This window comes from Bombyx mori, chromosome 1 (genome assembly GCF_030269925.1).
Source record: "Bombyx mori chromosome 1, ASM3026992v2".
NCBI lineage: Eukaryota > Metazoa > Arthropoda > Insecta > Lepidoptera > Bombycidae > Bombyx > Bombyx mori.
In genome coordinates, this window is record NC_085107.1 from 11,342,982 (window position 1) to 11,364,691 (window position 21,710).

Genomic DNA, 21,710 nt, shown 5'->3' on the forward strand with positions numbered 1-21,710 from the left:
CTGGTCGCCCTGTACATACTTGGCCTACCTGTAGATGAGGACTGCCAAGGTGACCTGGAGTGATGTCAAGGAGCAAGCCTAGACAGGGTCAAGCGGAGACAACTTGTGAGGTCCCTATGTACCAGCGGGGTACTCTAGGACTACAACAACAACAGGTGATATTTATTTATTAATAACTAGCGACCCGCCCTCGCTTCGCTTCGGAAACATTAACTTTTATTATTGATAGACGAAGCCCGCCATGTTGCGCGCGGTACGACAATAAGTGCGGGTGACGCCGCGGGGCGAAGCTAGTCTAAAAAAAGTAGCCTAAGTTACTCCTTATATCATCAGCTACCTATTAGTGAGTCTTATCAAAATCGGTCCAGCCGAAGGAACAAACAAACAGACAGACAGACAAAAATTGTAAAAAATGTTATTTTGGTGTATGTACCGTATATATATTCATATGCATGTAGTAAAGAGCGGTTATATCAATATTACAAACAGACACTCTAATTTTATTTACATGTATAGATAAACAAGCAATTATACTCGAAGGACTCACTGTTTCAAAATTGGTAATGTTAAAAATAAAATAAAATGACATATTGCGATTATTGTATTTTAAAACAAAGTAAAACAGCTTAATAATTTTAATAATTACCTTAGTCGTGATCGTGTAAGTTTTGTTCGCTTTCCGGCCGCAGGGAATCGATGCAGGCGACTATCTTGAGCGCCGGTCCGAGCTTCATGGATAGCGCCATAACGAGGTGCTCCGGCTTGATGAGGAGTAACGCCTCACCGTCGACCTCCTGCATCAGGAACTCGTCAGCGTAACCGGCGCATCCGGGGATGTTGCGGATGAACTCGCACACTTCGGCCACCTGGACAACAATTAAGTTTCATTATTTGAACTAATTAATTAGCACATGACTTCGGAGCTCATCTTTTAGACGGTTAACGAAGTCCGTAGACACCATAACGTGAAGCCGCGAATGACACTTTAGCACCTTGTCTTAAGCGCCCTGTATACGATCCAACATTGGAGGAAACTGGTGCAAAAACTAGACCAGGGTGGTCATGACCCTCAGTAATGAGGAAGTGACGAAGAAGAGGAGGAGGAGGAGGATACGATTAAATTTGTTTGTCAAACTTTTCGTTTTCATCAAAAAATCAACAATCATTTCATTAAACGATCAAACCAAAGATGAGACGTCGTGTCGAGATCGAGACGACTGAGATCTTGTTTGACAAATACCCCGTACACGTTCAAACTTGTTTGTCAAGCAAGCGTCTATCACGATTTCCATCAAACACGTCAAACACGTACACTGTTTGACAAACGCGTCAAACAAAGTTGCATAGTGTCACATAATTTGACAACCACGTAAAATTTTACAAACAATTTAATAGTTTGCGGAGCGCTTTAGTGGCATTAGGAGAACGACTTCGAACACAAATATATAACAACCGAAATAGACATGTGTTGATATCGAACTTTGTTCACTAATAGATATAATAAATTTAAAAATGGAATTCGAGTAAGATACAGAATAGACAACAAGACATTTCTAGTTTGTTTTCCATTGCGTAGTGTCTGGCGTGAAATTTTGATTTGCGGGTACAGTGACTCTCAGTAAGTCGCTTTTCGAAAATTAAAAAAATAATAGTATTCCTTACCGTCCATTTGTTAGCGTTAGGTATCTTAGCTTGTGCAGAGTCGGCACTCGTAGGTTGAGAGTCGGCCATCTCAACGTTAGATGAGGCCTCGGCCTTCACATTGGCGTTTTGTGTTGAAGATTCGCTGACGTGGTTATCGTTACTAGAACTTATACGGGGCAAACTGGCGCCGCCTTCCAGCATCTGCTTTTTACCTGTATCAAAAAAAAATAATGTGTGCAATTCACACGTGGTAGAAGTGAAACCTTCCAAAATTAAAATACAATTATCCTAAACGTCATAAGTATATGTAAAATTTTGTCATTAGTAAATAATTGTAAGGTAGCGCCTTCTGTGAATTGATATTTTAATTTCACGTATAATCCTAAATTAAAATTCACTACAAACGCTTTCATACACACGTTAGTATTAAAAAATCTCACAGATGGCGCTGTATTAAATAGTATGTATATTTCTGTCTCATTCTTTGCTGGCTTCATCCTACACATTTTTGTATTTGTGTCTCTTACCTGTCGTTTTTTCCGTTGCATCCGGTTTGAAATCACAACGATTCTAAAGAAGTTTTCACTTCAAAAAAAATCATTTTGTCAATGCTACTTGCGTGGAACATAGAACAAATCGTCTTCTCGCGTTAAAACTGTATAATCTCAAAACTTACTAATTTTACAGGAGAGTGTTTTAAAGGTTTAAAAAATGTGGTAATTTTTTAATATTAATCATTTTTGCAACATTTATTTTTTATTAGTTACATCATCTGTCTTTGAAAGTAAAATAAAATTATGTATTAATTTTGTTAATAGTAGTCAAAATACAGGAAAAAAAAAACGAAACTACGCTCTTTTGACAGTATTTATGAGAAAAATACCAATTGATTTCGCATTTTAATTCAATTTCGAATATTTTTGGAAATTGTACACTTTTAATGCAAAAAAAACGAAATGTCAAAGATAGGAATGGAGACCCCATTGTATTTATTGTGTGATTAAGCATTAGTGGTTGGCGTATGAAATGCGAATAATTTGCATACAAAGCCGTGCGTGATCACAATGCGACCACTGATAGGCATTAAAGCGGGGTAGCATTGTGTTTGTTGCAGTGCGAATATTTTAACCCACAGACGCAGCCCACTGAGTTTCTCGCCGGATCTTCTCAGTGGGTTGCGTTTCCGATCCGGTGGTAGATTCTGCGAAGCACGGCTCTTGCTAGGGCCAGTGCTAGCAACACTCCGGTTTGAGCCCCGGGAGAGCTCACCTACACACGTTAGGGTGAAGCTGATATAGCCTCGCCTATCAGCATAGGTAAGAAAAAAAAAAGCGAGTATGTTAAACGTGTATTCAACTAACGTGGAGGCTCGTCCGAACTGGGCAGTTTGTTTTCTTTGTCTTCTTTGTCAGCCCATTCGCGTAGAGGTCGGTTCACCTGAAATTTTACATGATATTACTAATTTAGAAGTTGTTTTTAAAATTTATTATCATTGATATGTAAGACACTCCGTTACTTATTTAAACTTAAATTTGACAATATTATTTTATTAAATATGTCTGTTCTAGCGCTAATGCTAGTTCTAAAATCATTCTTAATTCGTTTGTCACTCTATTCGTTAAATATTAAAACGGATAGGACCGACGGTGTTCTTTCTTTTTTATTGCTTAGGTCGGTGGACGAGCTCACAGCCCACCTGGTGTTAAGTGGTTACTGGAGCCCATAGACCTCCACAACGCAAATGCGCCACCCACCTTGAGATATAGGTTCTAAGGTCTCAAGTTTAGTTACAACGGCTGCCCCGCCCTTCAAACCGAAACGCATTACTGCTTCACGGCAGAAATAGTCAGGGTGGTGGTACCCACCCGCGCGGACTCACAAGAGGTCCTACCACCAGTAAGTTCCTAGTTCCTAGTTATTTTGTCAAATTTGTTTAATAACACCAATATAGAATACCGCGAATGGTTCTCCCGCCTCCTGGATGACATATCCTTCTATCACGTGCGTCAGTATGTTCGGCTTCACCATAGCTTTGGGGAGCCCTTTGTCTGTAACCACAACAAAAGTCATAAGATTTAGTGTAAGGATACTAACATCGACCAAAACGTGTTATGCAAGTTTCTATTTTAAATATCCATTTGAGAAGATGGATTCAGAAAATATCTATCACCCGAAGCTGAAACCGGTACAAAAATATGAATACCAAACATATTGGTATTGAACGCGCAAGGCTAAGTGTACAAAACTACCTATTAAGTATAGCATGCCGTTGCTTAAAACATTTACTGTCGCGCACTACAAACTGTTTACGATTTCAAGAACAATACATTTAGACCCTGTTTTGCTACTCAATAAGTTCAAATTTTTTTTCTTTCTTAGATGCGTGGACGAGCTCACAACCTACCTGGTTTTAAGTGGTTACTGGAGCCCATAGACATCTACAACTTAAATGCGCCACTCACCTTGAGATATAAATTCTAAGGTCTCAGTATAGTTACAACGGCACCCTTCAAACCGAAACGCATTACTGCTTCACGGTAGAAATGGGCGGGGTGGTGGTACCTACCCGTTCGGACTCACAAGAGATCCTACCACCAGTAAAATGACGCAATGACTAAATGACTCAATAAACAAGTCTTACCGTGTGCAGCGGCTTGGCTGATATGACGCGGAGTACATTGCGTGCTCTTGAACATAGTTGATGTACCGGAAGCTACGGACGCTGTGGTCACCGAAGTCATTGTGGATGCAGACACAGAAGACGTTGTCACCAGCTGTACATCATTCACGTATTAAAGTTTTTCCTTATTTTAGTTAAGTATATAAGAAACATGGTATTGATGTAGATGTATTGAATAAGATTTATCAACTGAAATCGTCAAAATAAAAGAGCTTCAATATGATAGGACATTTTGACTCCAAATGTATAAAACAACTATATCTATCAGTATATATATATTACATAATCACTTTTTAAATGAAAATAAATGGGTTTCCTTAACAAAAAAATAAACCACAGAAACCTCAAAAATAATTAGGCAACTCGACTTCTTAATATTTAAAGACATTTCCATGAAATCTAGCTTGATATTTTCGAATTGGTTATTCAATTTGAAAGTCGAATCTGTCCATAGACCTCAATACGTACACTGTTCGTTTCTAGACGTCAGGACTTACAAGCTAAGAACAAACCTGCGGTAGAATAGGGGTCGTTTGCTGCGCACTGCTCGCCACAGAAGTGGAGTTGTTTGACACACTTGGAGATACCGAGGAGGGAGTTGAGTCAGCCACCGAAACGATCTCCTTCTTCGACAAAATCGGCTTCGCGTCTGGTGGCGGCGGTGGCCCTAGATAATTCACAATAATTACTTATATACACTGAGGAATCACGAAAGTGCGTACTTTTAAATGGGCACAATGAATACACAGATCTTTGGTTAGTGTAGACCTGTTGTTTCTCATAAATAAAGTTATCCTCATTATATGAATCGATTCAATTATAATTTGTAATTTTTCTGCGTGACGTATTTGGATGAAAGCAAGCTGTGTTGTGAGTTTCTTGTTTACTAGTCGTAAAACTGCATTCAAAATCAGTCATGAAGTCATGACAGTATAAAGATTTATTTAAATAAACCGTTTTGGCAACCGTAAACATTTACTAACGTATTTTACAATCTATATATGAATACGTGAAGCAAACACTTTGTACCCCCTTTTACGAAAATTGCGCGGACGGAGGAGTATGAAGTTTCCCACACTTATAGAGAATATAGAGAAAGAGTGCACAATGCTACTATTTTTTAAAATAATGCATATAAATCTATTAAATCTATAAATAATGCATTAAATCTATAAAGAAAACATTACACACATTGCCATGTATTTGACACACACGCATGCATAATATTTGTTTATTGTCAAACTTTACTTAATGCTTAAAGTCTGTGGTCAAATTGAAAATAGGTTAATATTGTTTATCTTTAATATTATTTGTCTATAGTGTAGTCTTGGCGAAGTCTGTGATTATAGAAGTATAATAGTGTTTGACAATATAACCATAATAATGTTCAAACTTATAATTTCAATTAATTATAGTCGAATTTCGACTACTGCGGGACCACTAGTTTTTATTAATAGAGAATCCGGCACATGTTAAGTACGTATTTACTTAGAAAAATATCAAGAGGTACTATCATTAATATCCCACGCTTTCACGGCCGCAATAACCGCCTAACTTTGTATTTATTAGGAAAAATATATATAAAGATATATAATAATATATAAAGATACAGTCGCAACCGCCATTCGAGAAGCCGAGGACCGGCCGAGATGGAAACAGTTCACGAGACAGGCCACGGTCAAGTTTCAGGGACACGACCTTCAGCAATGAAGAAAGCGACAAAGAAGAAGAAGAAGGAAAAAGATATATGTATATTAGAAGTCACTCACCCATACATGTGCTGGTGGAGATAGACGCGTCGGCCGTAGTGACGGTCGTGACCGCGGCGGTGTTGTTCGGAACGGAGGCGGCCGAGCTTATGATTGGCGTCGCGGATACGGCCGCATCCGTTGTCGACTCGGCGACCATCTGCTGTTGCGGAGCGATCTGCTGCACGGGCGCCTGTACATACGTATTCGAATGAAATCGGACCTAATGGAGAGACAATGTATCGATTAAATTTCGTGTGCGTTCTTTTTAGGATTAGTTGTTAGTATACCTTTTTTTTTATTGCTTAGATGTGTGGACGAGCTCACAGCACACCTGGAGTTAAGAGTCGTTACCGGAGCCCATAGACATCACGCAAATGCGCCACCCACCTTGAGATATAAGTTCTAAGATCTCAGGTATACTTACAACGGCTGTCCCACCCTTTAAACCGAAACGCATTACTGCTTTACGGCAGAAAGAAAGAGCTCTCTCACAGTTCTACTAAGAAACGAGTATGAACTAAATTGTTTATTTCTTCTAAAGCCTTTCTAAATTAATACATGTTTCTCGGTTTAATTGTATATTTTGCTAAACTAAATTGTTATTTTTATAGAGCGTGTAGAACACTTTTATTTAAAAAAAAGTAACGTCCATCTTAAATAGAGATACTCGATAATAACCACAGACGATACATATAATATGTAATAGTGATGTGAGAGCATGTTTAATATTGAACTACGGTTCCACAAAATTTACAAATTAAGTTTATTGTTTTATATATCTATTATATATTTATCTATGTAAATGCATCTTTCAGAAAGTTTGGACGTGTACCAAGGATCGATGACACTACAGTATTTTAAGTATTTTAACCTAATAGTCTGATCAAGATTACCAGGATTGGAAACTTTTATTTATTTATTTATTATGCTCGCTATTAAAGCGTTTATTTTTAAATTATATACATTTTTTGTGGAGTTACTGACATTTTTATGGCTTGTACTTTACTCCTCTTACCGGTGTAGCAGCCTGTTGAGATTTATCATCTTCGGTCTTGACGTGGGCCACCATGGCGGTCGATGTCTGCATCGGCATCACTGACCCTTGGACCGGTGCAGCGATAAGTCCAACCGCACCCTGAACAAATCAGACAATTAGTCTACAATATTTCGATATTTATGAATTTACTAGCTGACCCGGCAGACTTCGTAGTGCCTCAATCGATAAATAAAAGACCTAAATTTTTGTATAAAATAAACTTAAAACAAACAAAAGAAATCCGTCCGACGGGGGACACATCAAAGGAAAAATAAAATTGTTTTTTTTTATTAATTCCGAGCGTTTTCATATTTATCTACCTTTTAAACCTTCCCTGGACTTCCACAAATAATTCAAGACCAAAATTAGCCAAATCGGTCCAGCCGTTCTCGAGTTTTAGCGAGACTAACGAACAGCAATTCATTTTTATATATATATATATATATATATAGATAATTTGAGTTCGTCTCATTTATTGTTTTTATATGACAGCCTTTTGCGCATTGTTTCTATCTTGGAAAATAACTATGATACCACTGTTTACACAAAATAGTTAAGTTCAGTAGGTAAACCTATACCACCTACGCCATGATATATCATATGGAGTGCATTGCTTATTTCTATAATAAACCTTAAGGATATTATTTTTCTACGGACAGACATATCAAAACTAAATTCTATAAAATATATAAACTTCTATCATACACATATTTACAAATATATATTATATATAAAAAAATACAAGTTTAAAGAGGTTTAAAGAGTTTGTTTCAAATATATATTTGTTGCTAAACTAGTAAGCCTAGTGTTTACTAGTCTACTCTTTAAAGAAATCTAATGTAAGCCATTCTTTCAAAACATAACGTATGTATAAATTAATGTTTAATTACCACACTAAAAAGCCATTAATAAAATAATCATAGCTATCAAAGACAAAAATACGGAACTTTTCCCTATTAGTTGCAAGATATATTTATTATCATTATAGCATTCTGATATATACATAATAATATATAAAATATTTGTGCATTTATATAATATGTGACGTTTGAATTATAATTCATATTAATTACGAGATTTATAAGCTTTGTACGTTTAATTTTGTAAGATATTCCTTAGCGACAGTAGTTACTTTAATATCGAATAAACTACATAATAAGATGAAATCGTTAAGGTATCTTTTAATGAAAAATAAAATCGCTTGACCCATTGCGAAATGATTTGAGTGGACATTCGACATGGGTCAAGACTTTCCTTATTGCTGTATGTTTAGTAGGTGGCGACAGTAAATAAAAAAATATGTATTTAAATAATTAATTTGCTCTCTGTAGTTCAGTCTACGTAAGCATCACATAACAAAATTCAGTATGTTAACATTAACAATAAATTTAATGGTTTCATGAACGGAACTCATGCGTATTACATGCGATAATATATTATCTTTGGGACAAAATCTAATAAAACCTCTATTGACAACGAACATGAAACGAACTGAAAAAGAAATTTCGAGATTTTTTTGTGATGATGCGAAATTGATGATTTCGACTTGTTTATTACTACTACCTCGTGTTGTAAGATTGCCGGTGAAACTTGAACGAGGGGAGCGGACAGCAGCGAGGCGCCCTCTAACGTGATCGCCGGCTGCCAACGTTACCAACACTCAGCGTCGAAGTGTTACCAATATACAACCGATGTACATATATTATCTATATATTAATACGTGAACCGAAGACTTTGTACACCTTTTTTTACGAAAATTGCGGGGACGGAGGAGTACGAAATTTCCCATACTTATCCAGAATATAGAAGAGTGCAGAGTGCTGTTTAAAAAAAACATTACACACTATCATATTTGATACACACACGTATGCATACTATCTGTTTAATGTCAAACTTTTCTTATCGCTTATATAGTCTGTGGTCAAATTGAGAATAGATTAAATATTGTTTGTCTTTATTAATATTTGCCTAAAGAGTAGTAAGTAGTCTTAGCGAAATTTGTGATTATAGAAGTATAATAATCTTTGACAATAGAATCATAATAGTTTATAAACTTGTAATTTCAATAAATTATAGTCGAAACAATTTAATGCATTACTTTGTAAACAGAATGTCACCTCGACATGCGTTTGATCACAATAATACAGTTACTGAACTAAGTTCACTTATATTGCGCACACTCAGACTAACCTATACTGCTCACAAGTCCCGAACACAGGTTAACCCATTTAAGCGAATTTTGCAAGCTATATATAGCACTATCTATGCTATGGTTGACGAATTGCTATTTTGTATGTGTCTTCAACAGTACTATCATTAGTTTCGGTCAAAGCGTTTGATCAATTATTGGTCCATTATAACATTTACTATTTATTTGTGGTCGGCTGATAGTAAAATATCTTACCGCTTGCATGGGGGTAGCGTGGCTGAGCGTGGTTTGTTGCTGCACCGCCATCCCGACAGATGTCTGGACCAATCCATTGCCAACGAGGGTCTGCAAGTACGTCACAGCTTTAGTTTAGAACTCATGAATTATACAATTCCATTTTTAAATAAGTTTCCTAGAGGACTTTCCTCTAGAAACTACCATAAAATGATGTACATTCGAAGTTTAAAACATTGAGTTCATATCATGTTAGTTAAATTACATTTCATGAAGGTACTCTAACTAACTTAGCAAAAACTGCAGTACTATAACATTTCATTTGACTATCGATTACGTTCGTTGTTCATAAATAGTAAAAACCTCAAAACCGAATAGTTTGAACAAGTCGTTAGCACGCCCGTAATATGATTGGAGACAGATCGAATAAAATGTTCACAATATTGAATAATTGCATCAATGTCCCACCTAACAATATCTATCGCTCTATATTTGTTTGGGACACGAGTACATTCATGTTCTCTGTCACTTTTCCCCTTCCGCCTTTACAAGAATAAATTTAATGTTATTAACAAAACGAATGAGAAAATGAAATACATTAAATTAATCTTGAAGTGACAGTGATTACGCCAAATTTTAATGAAAATTCTTTTTATGTTTATAATATAACCATGGAATGGTTTATTCTGGTATGTTATAAAATATATACAATTGTCACACCGTTATGCTTTGTATACTGAACAAAATATTGCCTAATAAACTTTGTTGGTGATTTTTAATTCCAGTCGCGGTTAGTTAGAAGGCAATAACTGCTTTTTTTTTACCGAGCTCACAGCCCACTTGGTGTTAAGTGGTTACTGGAGCCCATAGACATTTACAACGTAAATGCCGCCATCCACTTTGAGATATGAGTTCTAAGGTCTCAGTATAGTTACAACGGCTGCTCACTGCGGCCCTTCAAACCGAAGCGCATTACTGCTTCACGGCTGAAATAGACAGGGTGGTGGTAACTACCCGTGCGGATTCACAAGAGATACTTTCTCACCAGTTACATACTTTTCGTCGATTCGTCCGTGATTACGTCAACAAACATTCAAAGACAAATCTCTAAACGTAATTTTTCTAGAATCATAAAACCAAATCGTTTATGATCAAATATTTTGGTTTTTTTTATCCTACCTATGCTGATAGCCGTGAGAGGCTATATCAGCTTCACCCTAACGTGTAGGTGAGCTCACGGGGCTCAAACCGGAGTGTTGCTAGCACTGACCGCAAGAGCCGTGCTTCGCAGAATCTACCACCGGATCGGAAACGCAACCCAATAAGAAGATCCGACGAGAAACTCAGTGGGCTGAGTGGGCTGTGTGTGTGTGTGGGTTAATTCGCTCGTCGAGCCCTTCGTCGCAAGCGATGGGTTCGACGAGAACGGTAACCGATGCTTGTGGTACCTAAAAGCACCGTTAATGGATCGGGAGGATCCGTATTGACGTGCTTTGGGCGACGTCGACTGTTTACCATTCGGTCTATAGGATCGGGTACAGGACAGGGTATGTTATTTTGGCTCACCTGCGGTTGTTGCTGGAGTGTTTGAACTTGTGTCATCTGAGTGTTTTGCGCGGTCTGTGTTGTGTTCAGCTGCCCGACTATTGTACCGGCTTGACCCATGGCTCCAAGCTGGCAGAATTTCACAGAAATATTATTTCTTCTACACCCTTAATATACCTTTTTACAAAAATTGCGCGGACGAAGCAGTATGAAATTTCTCACACTTATAGAGAATATAGAGAAGGTGTGCAGAATGCTAATTTTTTTTTTTTAATTATGCATTAATAATACATAAAATCAATAAAAAAAACATTACACAAACAACCGTATTTGACACACACACACACATATATACCTATATATTCTTTATTTACTGTCAATCTTTTGTTATTGCTTAAAGTCTGCGATCAAATTGAGTATAGGTTAATAATGTTTATCTTTAAAATTATTTGTCTATAGTCTTGGCGAAATCTTTGATTATGGAAGCACATATAATAAACAGTCTCTGACAATAGAACCGCAACAATGTTCAAACTTATAATTTCAATTAATTATAGTCGAATTTCGACTACTGTGGGACCACTAGCAATTACAATTTGGTGATGAAAATTAATCAATAATTATATTATTAACAAAAATAAAACAGATGTATGTTTACTTGAACATGCATTCCGTTATTTAATAGAAATTGACAAACAGATGGCGTTGTAATTAAATTTTATATTGTACATATTTTTGGTTTTTACTAGCTGACCCGGTAGACTTCGTAGTGCCTCAATTGATAAATAAAAGATCTAAACTTTTTTATAAAATAAACTTAAAACAAACAAAAAAAATCCGTCCGACGGGGGACACATCAAAGGGAAAACAAAATTGTTATTTTTATTTAATTCCGAGCATTTTCATATTTATCTACCTTTTAAACCTTCCCTGGACCTCCACAAATAATTCAAGACCAAAATTAGCCAAATCGGTCCAGCCGTTTTCGAGTTTTAGCGAGACTAACGAACAGCAATTCATTTTTATATATATATAGATTTTGGTCATGATTATTTTACTTACAGGATGTATTTGTTGCACCATTGATATGGTTTGTGGCATCCCAGCGATGGGCAGAGTCTGAGTACCTTGTTGCATGCCCAGCGTCATTCCTGCGTTCAAAGCGCAACTTTGTTACGTTTGATACAACATGCAAATGTCTGTTACAAATTATATTAATCTTATTCTTATTCAAATAGATATCCTTTCGAAATTTGATTTCGTAATTATTATTTTTATTGCTTAGATGCATGGACGAGCTCACAGCCCACCTGGTGTTAAGTGGTTACTGGAGTCCATAGATATCTACAACGTAAATGCGTCACCCACCTTGAGATGTAAGCTCTAAGGCTTCAGTATAGTTACAACGGCTGCCCCACCCTTCAAACCGAAACACATCACTGCTTCACGGCAGAAATAGGCGGGGTGGTGGTACCTACCCGTGCGGACTCATAAGAGGTCCTACCACCAGTGATTACGCAAATTACAATTTTGCGGGTTTGATTTTTATTACACGATGTTATTCCTTCACCGTGGAAGTCAATCGTGAACAATTGTTAAGTACGTATTTCATTAGAAAATTTGTTTCGAACACCGGTGCATCGCTAGATACGTATACACCGGACGTCTTATCCTTTAGACCACCACGACTTACACTTAATAATACACTTACACGATTTTTGATATGTGGTCTATTCTATTCAATAATATTAACTTATTAATATCGTGAACTTCAGTTACAAACGAAACCAATTTGAGATTAGAAAATATGTCTCAGCAAAGCGTTGAGGGCGGTTATCATATGTGGATAATCAATCAAAATAAAAATTCACCTTGCTGTTGATAATGTTGCACCATTTGCTGAGTTTGTTGTTGATGCAACAGCTGTTGTTGTTGAACCGATGACTGCTGCTGTTGCTATCGAATGAGACAGAATAAAAGTTATCATTTTTTGTCTGTTAAAGACCAACTGAGTGGGTTTGCGGGTTGTGAGGGGAAATAAACCTATTCACATACTGTGTAGCTATAGCATCTTAAGCAGGATACCCCTCGAATAGCATATGTTCCACCCAGGAGATCAATATTATGTGTAGAGAAATCAGTGTAGTTTATCCTAGACTTAAGCTCTAGCTAAAAATATTTAACACTTTGTGGTATAACAAATCGTAGATCTATGTAATGTAGTCCCACCACTTTTGTCATTAATGGTTGGAATGAAATGAGCAATTCCCTTAGTTATATACAAATAGTCAAAGGACTGAGTAGCAAACGTTTTGTTCTAGCTATCGTTATAAAAAAATACATTCATTTATTGAAATTATTCATTTATATTGTTTGTTTCTGCTAGACTAGATCAAGGCTTACTTAGTATGAAGTGGTTACCATAGCTGATGCGACGTGAATGTCGACTATTACCGCGAGAGACGAGGATCTCAAAATCTCAAATGAACTAATTACACGGTCATCTTATCCGTCACAGCGGTTAGGTAGTGCGGGCTAACAAAGCTTTCCCTAAGTAATTCAAATTCGCATTCCATATTTTATAATATATACCCTCTAAAACAGCATTTCTCAAAGTGGGCGATAACGTCCCTTTGTAAGCGCTGCAGGCTTAAAGGATGGGCGGTAAGAGACCCAGAAAAAAAGGGGTCGTTGTGTTGAGGCTTGGGACGTGATTTGTAATTTCATCTCGGAGGACTCTTAGACACCCTTTTTTTCCTACCTAAGCTGAAAGCCTTGAGAGGCTATATCAGCGTAACCTTAACTAGTAGGTGAGCTCACGGGGCTCAAATCTGACGACGTTACTAACACGAACCCTAGCAAGAGTCGTGCTTCGCAGTATCTATCACCGGATCGGAAACGCGACCCACTGAGAAGATCCGGCGAGAAACTCAGTGGGTTGTGTCTGAGAGTTAATTTACTTGTCCCTTCGTCACAAGCGACGGGACGATGACCGGATTTAGACACCGACTGAGCTCTCGCTATAGTGATTTTTAAGTAGGTGAAAAAATGGGGGCGCTGATAAATAATTTATTTTTAAAGTGGGTAGTAGACAAAAAAAGTTTGGGAACCCCTGCTCTAAAATTTAGTAAATTATATAATTCAAATGTTTATTATAGGCTCCAATTAAATTTTACTAATTAGTTACTTGTATCTGTTGTTGGAGTAAAGCCTGCTGCTGGAGGTTCTTGTTCAGAGCCTGTTTGTCTTGCACGCTCGTTATCTGCGCCATCTGACCGGACGAGTTCATCACTAACAATCTGAAATCAAGGAATCAATTAATGTTCAATGAACAAAAATTAGCGGTCGCTATTGGCGTATCGTGTTCTTTTGATGATAAATCTCGCGCGTTGGTTATTCGATCTACATTGTTGGCATTTCCCTTCGTATAATAACTTAATTATTGTTATGATTATATTATGATGTATACGTCACAACGTGAACGCAGCCATTCACATGAGACATGAGGTCAAAATTTTTAATTGTATTGTCCCAGGCCGTCCCGGCTTTGAAACGGAACTTCTTTGTGACAGATTCAGGAAGAACAGTACTACCTACCCTTAAGTGATTACGCAAATTATAATTTTGCGGTTTTTGGATTATATTTTACACGATTATATTCCGTCATCGTGGAAGTAATTCGTGGACATGTGTTGAGTACGTTTTACATTAGAGAAATTAGTAGAAAGTACAATATAAAAATTAGTAGGGGATTTCAAGGCTGCTAAAATCGCACTGATTACATTTAAATTGGTCTGATTTTTGTAACCGCGTGGAGTTACTTGATAATGAAATACATGAAACTTCAAAGTTATCTAGTTATTTGTCCATAATTGTTCTTAATTCATCATGGAAGCGATGTTCGAGGTTTTTGAGGGTAGAAAAGTATTATTGTGTCATAGTTGATTGCGACTTTTAAATGGTTTTGTTGATTATTCCCGGTAAGTGTTTAATATCAGGCCAACGTTAAAACAAAAAAAAACCTATACCGAATATCTAATACTTTCTGTAGAACTCCAAAATGGCTGCATCTATTTTAGTGGTGTATTGAAATCGTGATAAGGCGATCGTCGATATGTAGCGACATCTATCCGGGACGCGAGGAAACTACTGACTCGCGCTGTTGAAAATTAACGTGTCTTATAATTTCATTTCTCACTGTTGTTTCGGCTGTTGGATCTGATGCTGCATTTTGTTCGTCTGATTGGCCGCATCCTGTTTATTAGCTGGAGCTGGAGACCTCACGCCTGGCTTGCCGCGCTGCTTTGCCTGCGTGTTCAAGCATCGTATTTTATTCCCGCTAATTGTATTGCCGTTGGAAAATATACTTTGTTGATTGCTAAGCAACTTCGCATAGAAACGAGACTGTCGACGATTTGCTACCAGAAGGTTCTTGGTTACTTTAGTCACATTGCTCGGCGGTCACCAGACAGCCTTGAAAAATTGACTGTGGTGAGCAGGGTAGAAGGGGAAAGACCCGCCGGCCGGCCATCAAGCCGTTGGTCAGATCAGATAACTGCGCTCACTGGACTCTCTGTTGAGACCGCCCTGAGAGAAGCCGAAAACCGAAGGAAATGGAAGCTGATGGTACAAAGAGCCACGAAGGGCTTTCAGGGAGACGACCTTTAGCAATGAAGTATGCGACTATGAAGAAGAAGAAGCAATGTCCAAGATTTGACGGCAGCGTACCTGGTTCTGAGCTTGATTAGCGTTCGTTTGCGTGGAGACATTTGAGTTAGGTCTGATCCCACCAGAGGGCAGGATGTTCGATAGCGGACGGGGAGCCTTCGAAATCCCATCGGCAGAAGCACGCGGCTTTGCTGTAGTGGGCGTCGCACACGCTACGCTCACGCCTGTAATAAATATATACAAAAAAATCGTTTATCTCAATTACATACATGTACTGACAAACGTATTCTGTACAGAATAACAACTAAATGTTTTAGTACGTTAAGTGCGTTAGCAAACACAGTACACGATCGTGCATAGCTTTCGTTATACAATAAGTTCAAATGTCGCATAGCATTTCGCATTGTTAAAAACACGAACCGACACCGTTACAAAATATATATATGTTAAAACTGATTTACACAAATACAGTTTTCTCGCATACGAGCTAACGAGAATATAAGAGAAGAATATTATCAATATATCGTTACGAGTTTAGTACACTCTTTCATCGCGGCATCACGTACGATATTCTCGGCCGGTCGTGTTCGAGAAGGTTCCGTGTAAATCAGGCCTTGTAATGTAAACCATACTAACTGTTGTGGTGGACAGTGTTCTGCGGCGAGTGCTGTATGAACATGGAGGGGGGCGCGTCCGGTTGAGTTCCCCTTATGAATATAGGGTTGGGGGTGAGCAGGCCCCCCGCCGGCAGAGTGCCAGCCTGGAGCCCCCCCGCCCACACTTGCGGCAGAGCTCCGGAGATCTGCCACGGCGCGAACTGCATCGTCTGTCCACCGGTCTGAGGAACACCGATACACATTACTCATCGCTCGACTGGCCTAAAGGTCTAGCTACCAGGCCATAAACTCCAAAAAAAAATCGGTTGTCTGTAAAGTCGGCTTACTGACGATAGTTGAACGTGACAACGTCATAAGAAAATACTGATGGAATGGTTTCATTTTTCAAAAGAAAATTTTATTTTTATTTGTTTGATAGATATTTTGTATGGACAATTGACACCACATTCACTTTTCACCGAACTTCATACTTGACGAAAACATGTAAATGTATTGTTGTATAGCAGCTGTCCACGCGGATGCATCGCTCACTCAAGTAGGAGAGAGACAGATGTCGAACGCTGCCGAACGCGGAGGCCGATTGTGCCTCTTTGTCGCTCGTTGCGCGCTCTCGCTTGCACTTCAAGCCTTAAATGGAACGCCTCAATGAGTCATGTTTTTTCGTGCGTGCAGCCGGCTCCATCGAATTATAAGACGTTGTCACGTCAAAAAGAAAAACTAATCGCTCGCTCGCACTACACACCCGCGCGCTTAAATTGATTAATCCGACCTTTGACTCGAGCGACGACCCCCTTTTAGTTTTATTTACTGTTCAAGTTGCAGACCGAATATTGTTTTGCGGTCGGACGGGGAACGCGCAACACGGATTCCGCTTAAATTAATAGCGACCGAGTTCCGGAGATTATTCGATTGTTCGTTTTCTCGACAACAGGGATGGCACTGCTACATTTTTTCTCTTTTATATATCGACACAATCTATAGTAATATATAAATCTGCAGTAGTTTTTACGGATGTTCCGTTATAACTACTGAACCATGTATCCGATTGACTTGAAACTTGGTATCCATGTAGAAAATACATGTACTTAATGGATAGGCTAATATTTATATGAGTGTTGGACTCCCTAATAGTAATGACAATAATATTAATGTTTTATTTTAAATGCCCAGCGAAACGGGCGAGTAATTTGGATTATCGAAAACAATGAAACACTATCGGAATCCAAAAAAATCGTAGTTTCTGAATCGTGAAGCCGTTTCGTTTGATTTGAAGTCGGTTAAAAATTCACTTCAAGCTAAGGTGGATCTAAAATTGAAAATATACTCACAGATGTAGATCGAGCACGAAATAGTGTTCGATAATTAAAACAAATAAGGCACCTGTTACAAACATAACCCAAAAAAAAAAGACATCACAACACAATTCAACGATCAGTAGGTACGAAAAGTATTTCGCATTGCACTGACATAAATAAGATTTTCGCAAAAAAAAATATACATATGTATATTCAAAATATAAACAATGTGAATACCTGTAGGCACTTTCGTATCTACAAATTGTACGAAATTAGGCAACCGGACACAGCAACGAGACATTTTTTTTGTAAAAATAATAATAAATATATTTGTTATTTTAACTGAATCGAAACGACCATCCAATAAATTAATATATAATATTCGGATCGGTATTTCGATCAGCGTGGAATGCATAATCGTTTTACCGTTAGATCGTGGTTTATTTTGGCCACGAATGACGTCACGCATAACGAAGTTGTGTTTAGCTGCTTTTTATATTTTACGCGGCAAATTTTGAAAGGTGTCCGGCTGCTAATATTGCAATTCGAAAAAGGAGAATCGTTCTCGACTGAAAGTTTCAAACGGATTCTCCTTTTTTGAAATTGAAGGAATAAATTTTTTACCTGTACATTTATTTATTGAAGTTACTCATTGAATTAAATAAAGTTCTAATGTAATCGAATACCAAAAAAAAAATCATACTCAAAAGCGTTAAGCATCGGAATTTTAACTTTATTAAATTCGATCAGTAGTTTAATAGTGGTGGGGTCTGTTAATGTATCTCACCTGCAGGGGCCCGATGATCTGCGCCTGCGCAGGTTGTTGAGCACTGAGTACCGGCTGCGACACCTGGACGCACTGAGCTTGAACGGGAACAGTCTGATTCCCGCCAGCATTAGCGTTGGCGACCTTCCCGCCGGTCACCTTACCGCCGCACTACAGAACATTAATATTTTGTTGTAAATTCGAATCCCGAATTGCATGTCTTCGTTCTCGAACCAAAATTAGGCCAAGGGATCGCAGGCTGTTTGATTTAAAGGACTACTTTCCAAACAATTTTAGTTAAAAAAATTCATAACAAAAAAAACTTCTTCAGCTATTGGGAATGAGGTAAATATAAGTGACGTCAAAACGAAAACATATCGAATTGTTGATGCAAATAAATCGAATCTTTAATTACAAAAACAAATGTCGCGTATTTCACCCCTCGATGGTGTACTTTTCCATATGTTAATATTGCGACTACTATAATCGTTTACTAACCAAATGTTCGTATAAAAAATTGCTTTTATTTTTGCACTGATTAAGGTTCGTTAACGACTTTACAAGTTTACTACCCGTTTGATAGTCGTTATAGCAGTTTAGCTGACATGTGTATCACTATAGGAATCAATCACTACTGATAATATCAATCGGATCAAATCGATACTGAATATTTCTAGACTACCTTACAGACAACGTACATCATGGTCGATACGTATCGATGACGACAATGAGATAAAACCTAAAAACGTCGTTCTAGAAAAGTTCCCTAGCCTTGACCGTATCAAGCGACATTGAATTTATCATGACTTTTTTCTCTCTTAAAGTTAAAAATAGCCCCAGACAGGAAATTTCAACAATCGGGTCGCGAATTTGAATGATTTATCTAAATTTTAAGCGATTTGAAAAACACTCCAAAATATTAAGTAAGAAGTCGAATCGGTATATTTACGCTACGACTGAAATATTATTTATTCAATTATTCTTTTACACACGTAACAGGCCTCAATTCAAACTCAAGTTAAAACAATCCAATAGTTTTTGTTTATTTAAATGCTATTGTTAATGCTATGTTAAATATTAATAAAATATCCGATACAACTGACCCAGGTGTTTTGATTTTGTTGTGGAATAAAACAGAATACATTTTCGAATTAAAAAAAAACAACTATCAATCGTATTTTAAGTCAACCCAGAAAAAACATTAGGAAAATTTCTCGAAAAACAAATAACTAGACGTATTTTTTGTTGTTGTAAACAATGTTTATTGATTGATGTTAGGAAAACAAACAGCAAGTATTAGGTCGAATATATATGTATATAAAAGAAACAAAAAAAAAAACTATTCTAGAATATTCGATGTTTACCTTATGCATGTCGGATTGTTTCTGCTGCTGAGTTATTCCGGACACGGTGGGCTGCGAGTGCGCCGGCAGTATGTTCGAACTGAAGACGAACGTTTGATTCTGCGTCGTCGGGATCGCGGGTATTGTAGTATACCCGGGGAAGGGCGCTGAATAATCGAATTGTCTTGATCAATTGCACGGCCAATAAACAGCAACGATGACGTCACAAAAGCTCTAACACAAGACTATACTTGCAATCAATATGTGTAACCTAACTAACATACGCAACCAAATGTATTCTGATTTGTCTTTTTGTGTTTCATCGAATTTTTCGATAGATGACTCCCGACGACGAAGTTTATTATTACGTAATTATTGATCAAAATCAACAATTAATGTTATTCCTAGTTGTATTTACATTATTACGAGCAAAAAATAAAAAAAATGTATTATTTTTATGAAGCTAAAGAACGAAAAGCTTTGTCCGCAATCGATCGAAACAAAATGATAAAAGCTGCGGCCTAAAAGTATGATTGAAATTTATCGCTATAAAAAATTTGTACGTGTTCGAAAAAAAGCTGAGAAATAATAATAATACATAACTACTACCCGCCGAAACTAATAATATTATGCTTAACCTAAAACAATGTCCCTCATTCATTATCGTGACTTTTTAAAAACGCCAGACATACCACGAGACCAAAAAGAAAGGGTAAGTTTTAAAAGTATTCATAAACCTTGTTCCTGATATGCCGTAAGACCTGTAAAATTTACTGTAAAACTAAATAGTGTGGAAGTTCTTATACGAAAACAAAAAAATACGTAGATACAGTTTACGTAAAAATGGGCAAAGATAGTAGTGAAACAAAAAACACACTAGGAAAAGTTGGAAACATGACTGAAAACGTGAACACGTTAAATGAAATGTATGAAAAATATTCAACAGAAAAATAAAATTTAAGGCCCCGAGGACCGATTTACGTCAACTCCGTGTATATCCTAGAATAACCAGAACGTTGCGATTATTTAATCGTAACTTATGATAAGGTTTTATTCCGACTCGATATAGCTTCTTAACTGCTCTTCTACAATAGACGAAGCCTTTTATTTAGCGAAGTCGTATATAAATAAATCGTGACAAGCTTTTATGTGTCAATGGTGATTAAAAAAATAATAATATCATCGAGGTAAAATTCTATATTCACCTTTATTTTTCTTCAGAAATTATTATAAAATGAGCACAATAAAAGCGAAAATTAACGGTGGTTTTAATCATATCTGAAACTTGTCAAAGTTCCAGTTAAAGATTCCTATTAAAGGTGTAAGTAAATAAAGCTAAGCTGTAAACGTTCGGTCGTGTTTAAAGCATGGTGGTCGTGTGGATGGAGTATGAAGACGTAAAAAATATATATTTGCAAGCTGCTCACACACACACCTGAAAAGGATATACTGGTATTTCATACACGGGAAGATGTTTTATTTTGCGAGCACTAACCTTTTGCCGTTTTAATGTTCTCAACTACACGATTTTACTGTAACGTGTGTATATCCCACCAAAAAAGTGAAAAAATCTTGCCTACTATTTATTTTTATTGTATACGAAATTTCGATATTTTACTTTAATATCGACCCTTGAAAGGCAAACGTGACTAAGCGACAATGCGTGAACTTTACAGTAGACTAATTTAAAGTTGAAATTAATTTAAAATATACATGAGAAATACCTGAAAAAAAAAATATTTTAACGAATCTAGCTGTAGGATTGAAATGATTTTAATAGACCCAGAAAATTTTTGCGCATCGAATATGGTTATTGCCTATCATTTATGTACAAAACAGTTATTGTCGCTCAGTCACGTTTGCCTTTCAAGCGTCGATATTAAAATAATAAACATTGATGAGTTTAATTTAATTTCTAATTCTAGTTTTGTAATGTAACAAAGTTAATTAGATATTTGTTATCTACTTAAAAAAAACTTTTT

General features: G+C 37.1%; 1 protein-coding gene across 9 annotated transcripts in view; it reads right to left on the reverse strand.

Moving 5' to 3' along the window:
* Positions 1-21,710, reverse strand: part of PH (polyhomeotic) — a 60,096-nt gene that overhangs the window by 5,742 nt on the left and 32,644 nt on the right. For 6 of the 9 annotated variants that reach the window (XM_062669831.1, XM_062669893.1, XM_062669928.1 and 3 more), the window contains 18 exons: positions 19,750-19,895; positions 18,407-18,556; positions 16,344-16,545; positions 15,768-15,931; positions 15,238-15,347; positions 14,227-14,338; positions 12,911-12,995; positions 12,102-12,190; positions 11,061-11,168; positions 9,516-9,605; positions 7,091-7,210; positions 6,094-6,295; positions 4,837-4,991; positions 4,286-4,418; positions 3,601-3,692; positions 3,006-3,081; positions 1,663-1,856; positions 647-866 (listed from right to left, as the gene is read on the reverse strand). In XM_062669831.1, the coding sequence (XP_062525815.1) occupies positions 648-866; positions 1,663-1,856; positions 3,006-3,081; positions 3,601-3,692; positions 4,286-4,418; positions 4,837-4,991; positions 6,094-6,295; positions 7,091-7,210; positions 9,516-9,605; positions 11,061-11,168; positions 12,102-12,190; positions 12,911-12,995; positions 14,227-14,338; positions 15,238-15,347; positions 15,768-15,931; positions 16,344-16,545; positions 18,407-18,556; positions 19,750-19,895 (2,447 nt within the window). In that variant the 3' untranslated portion in view covers position 647. 9 annotated transcript variants of the gene reach the window in all.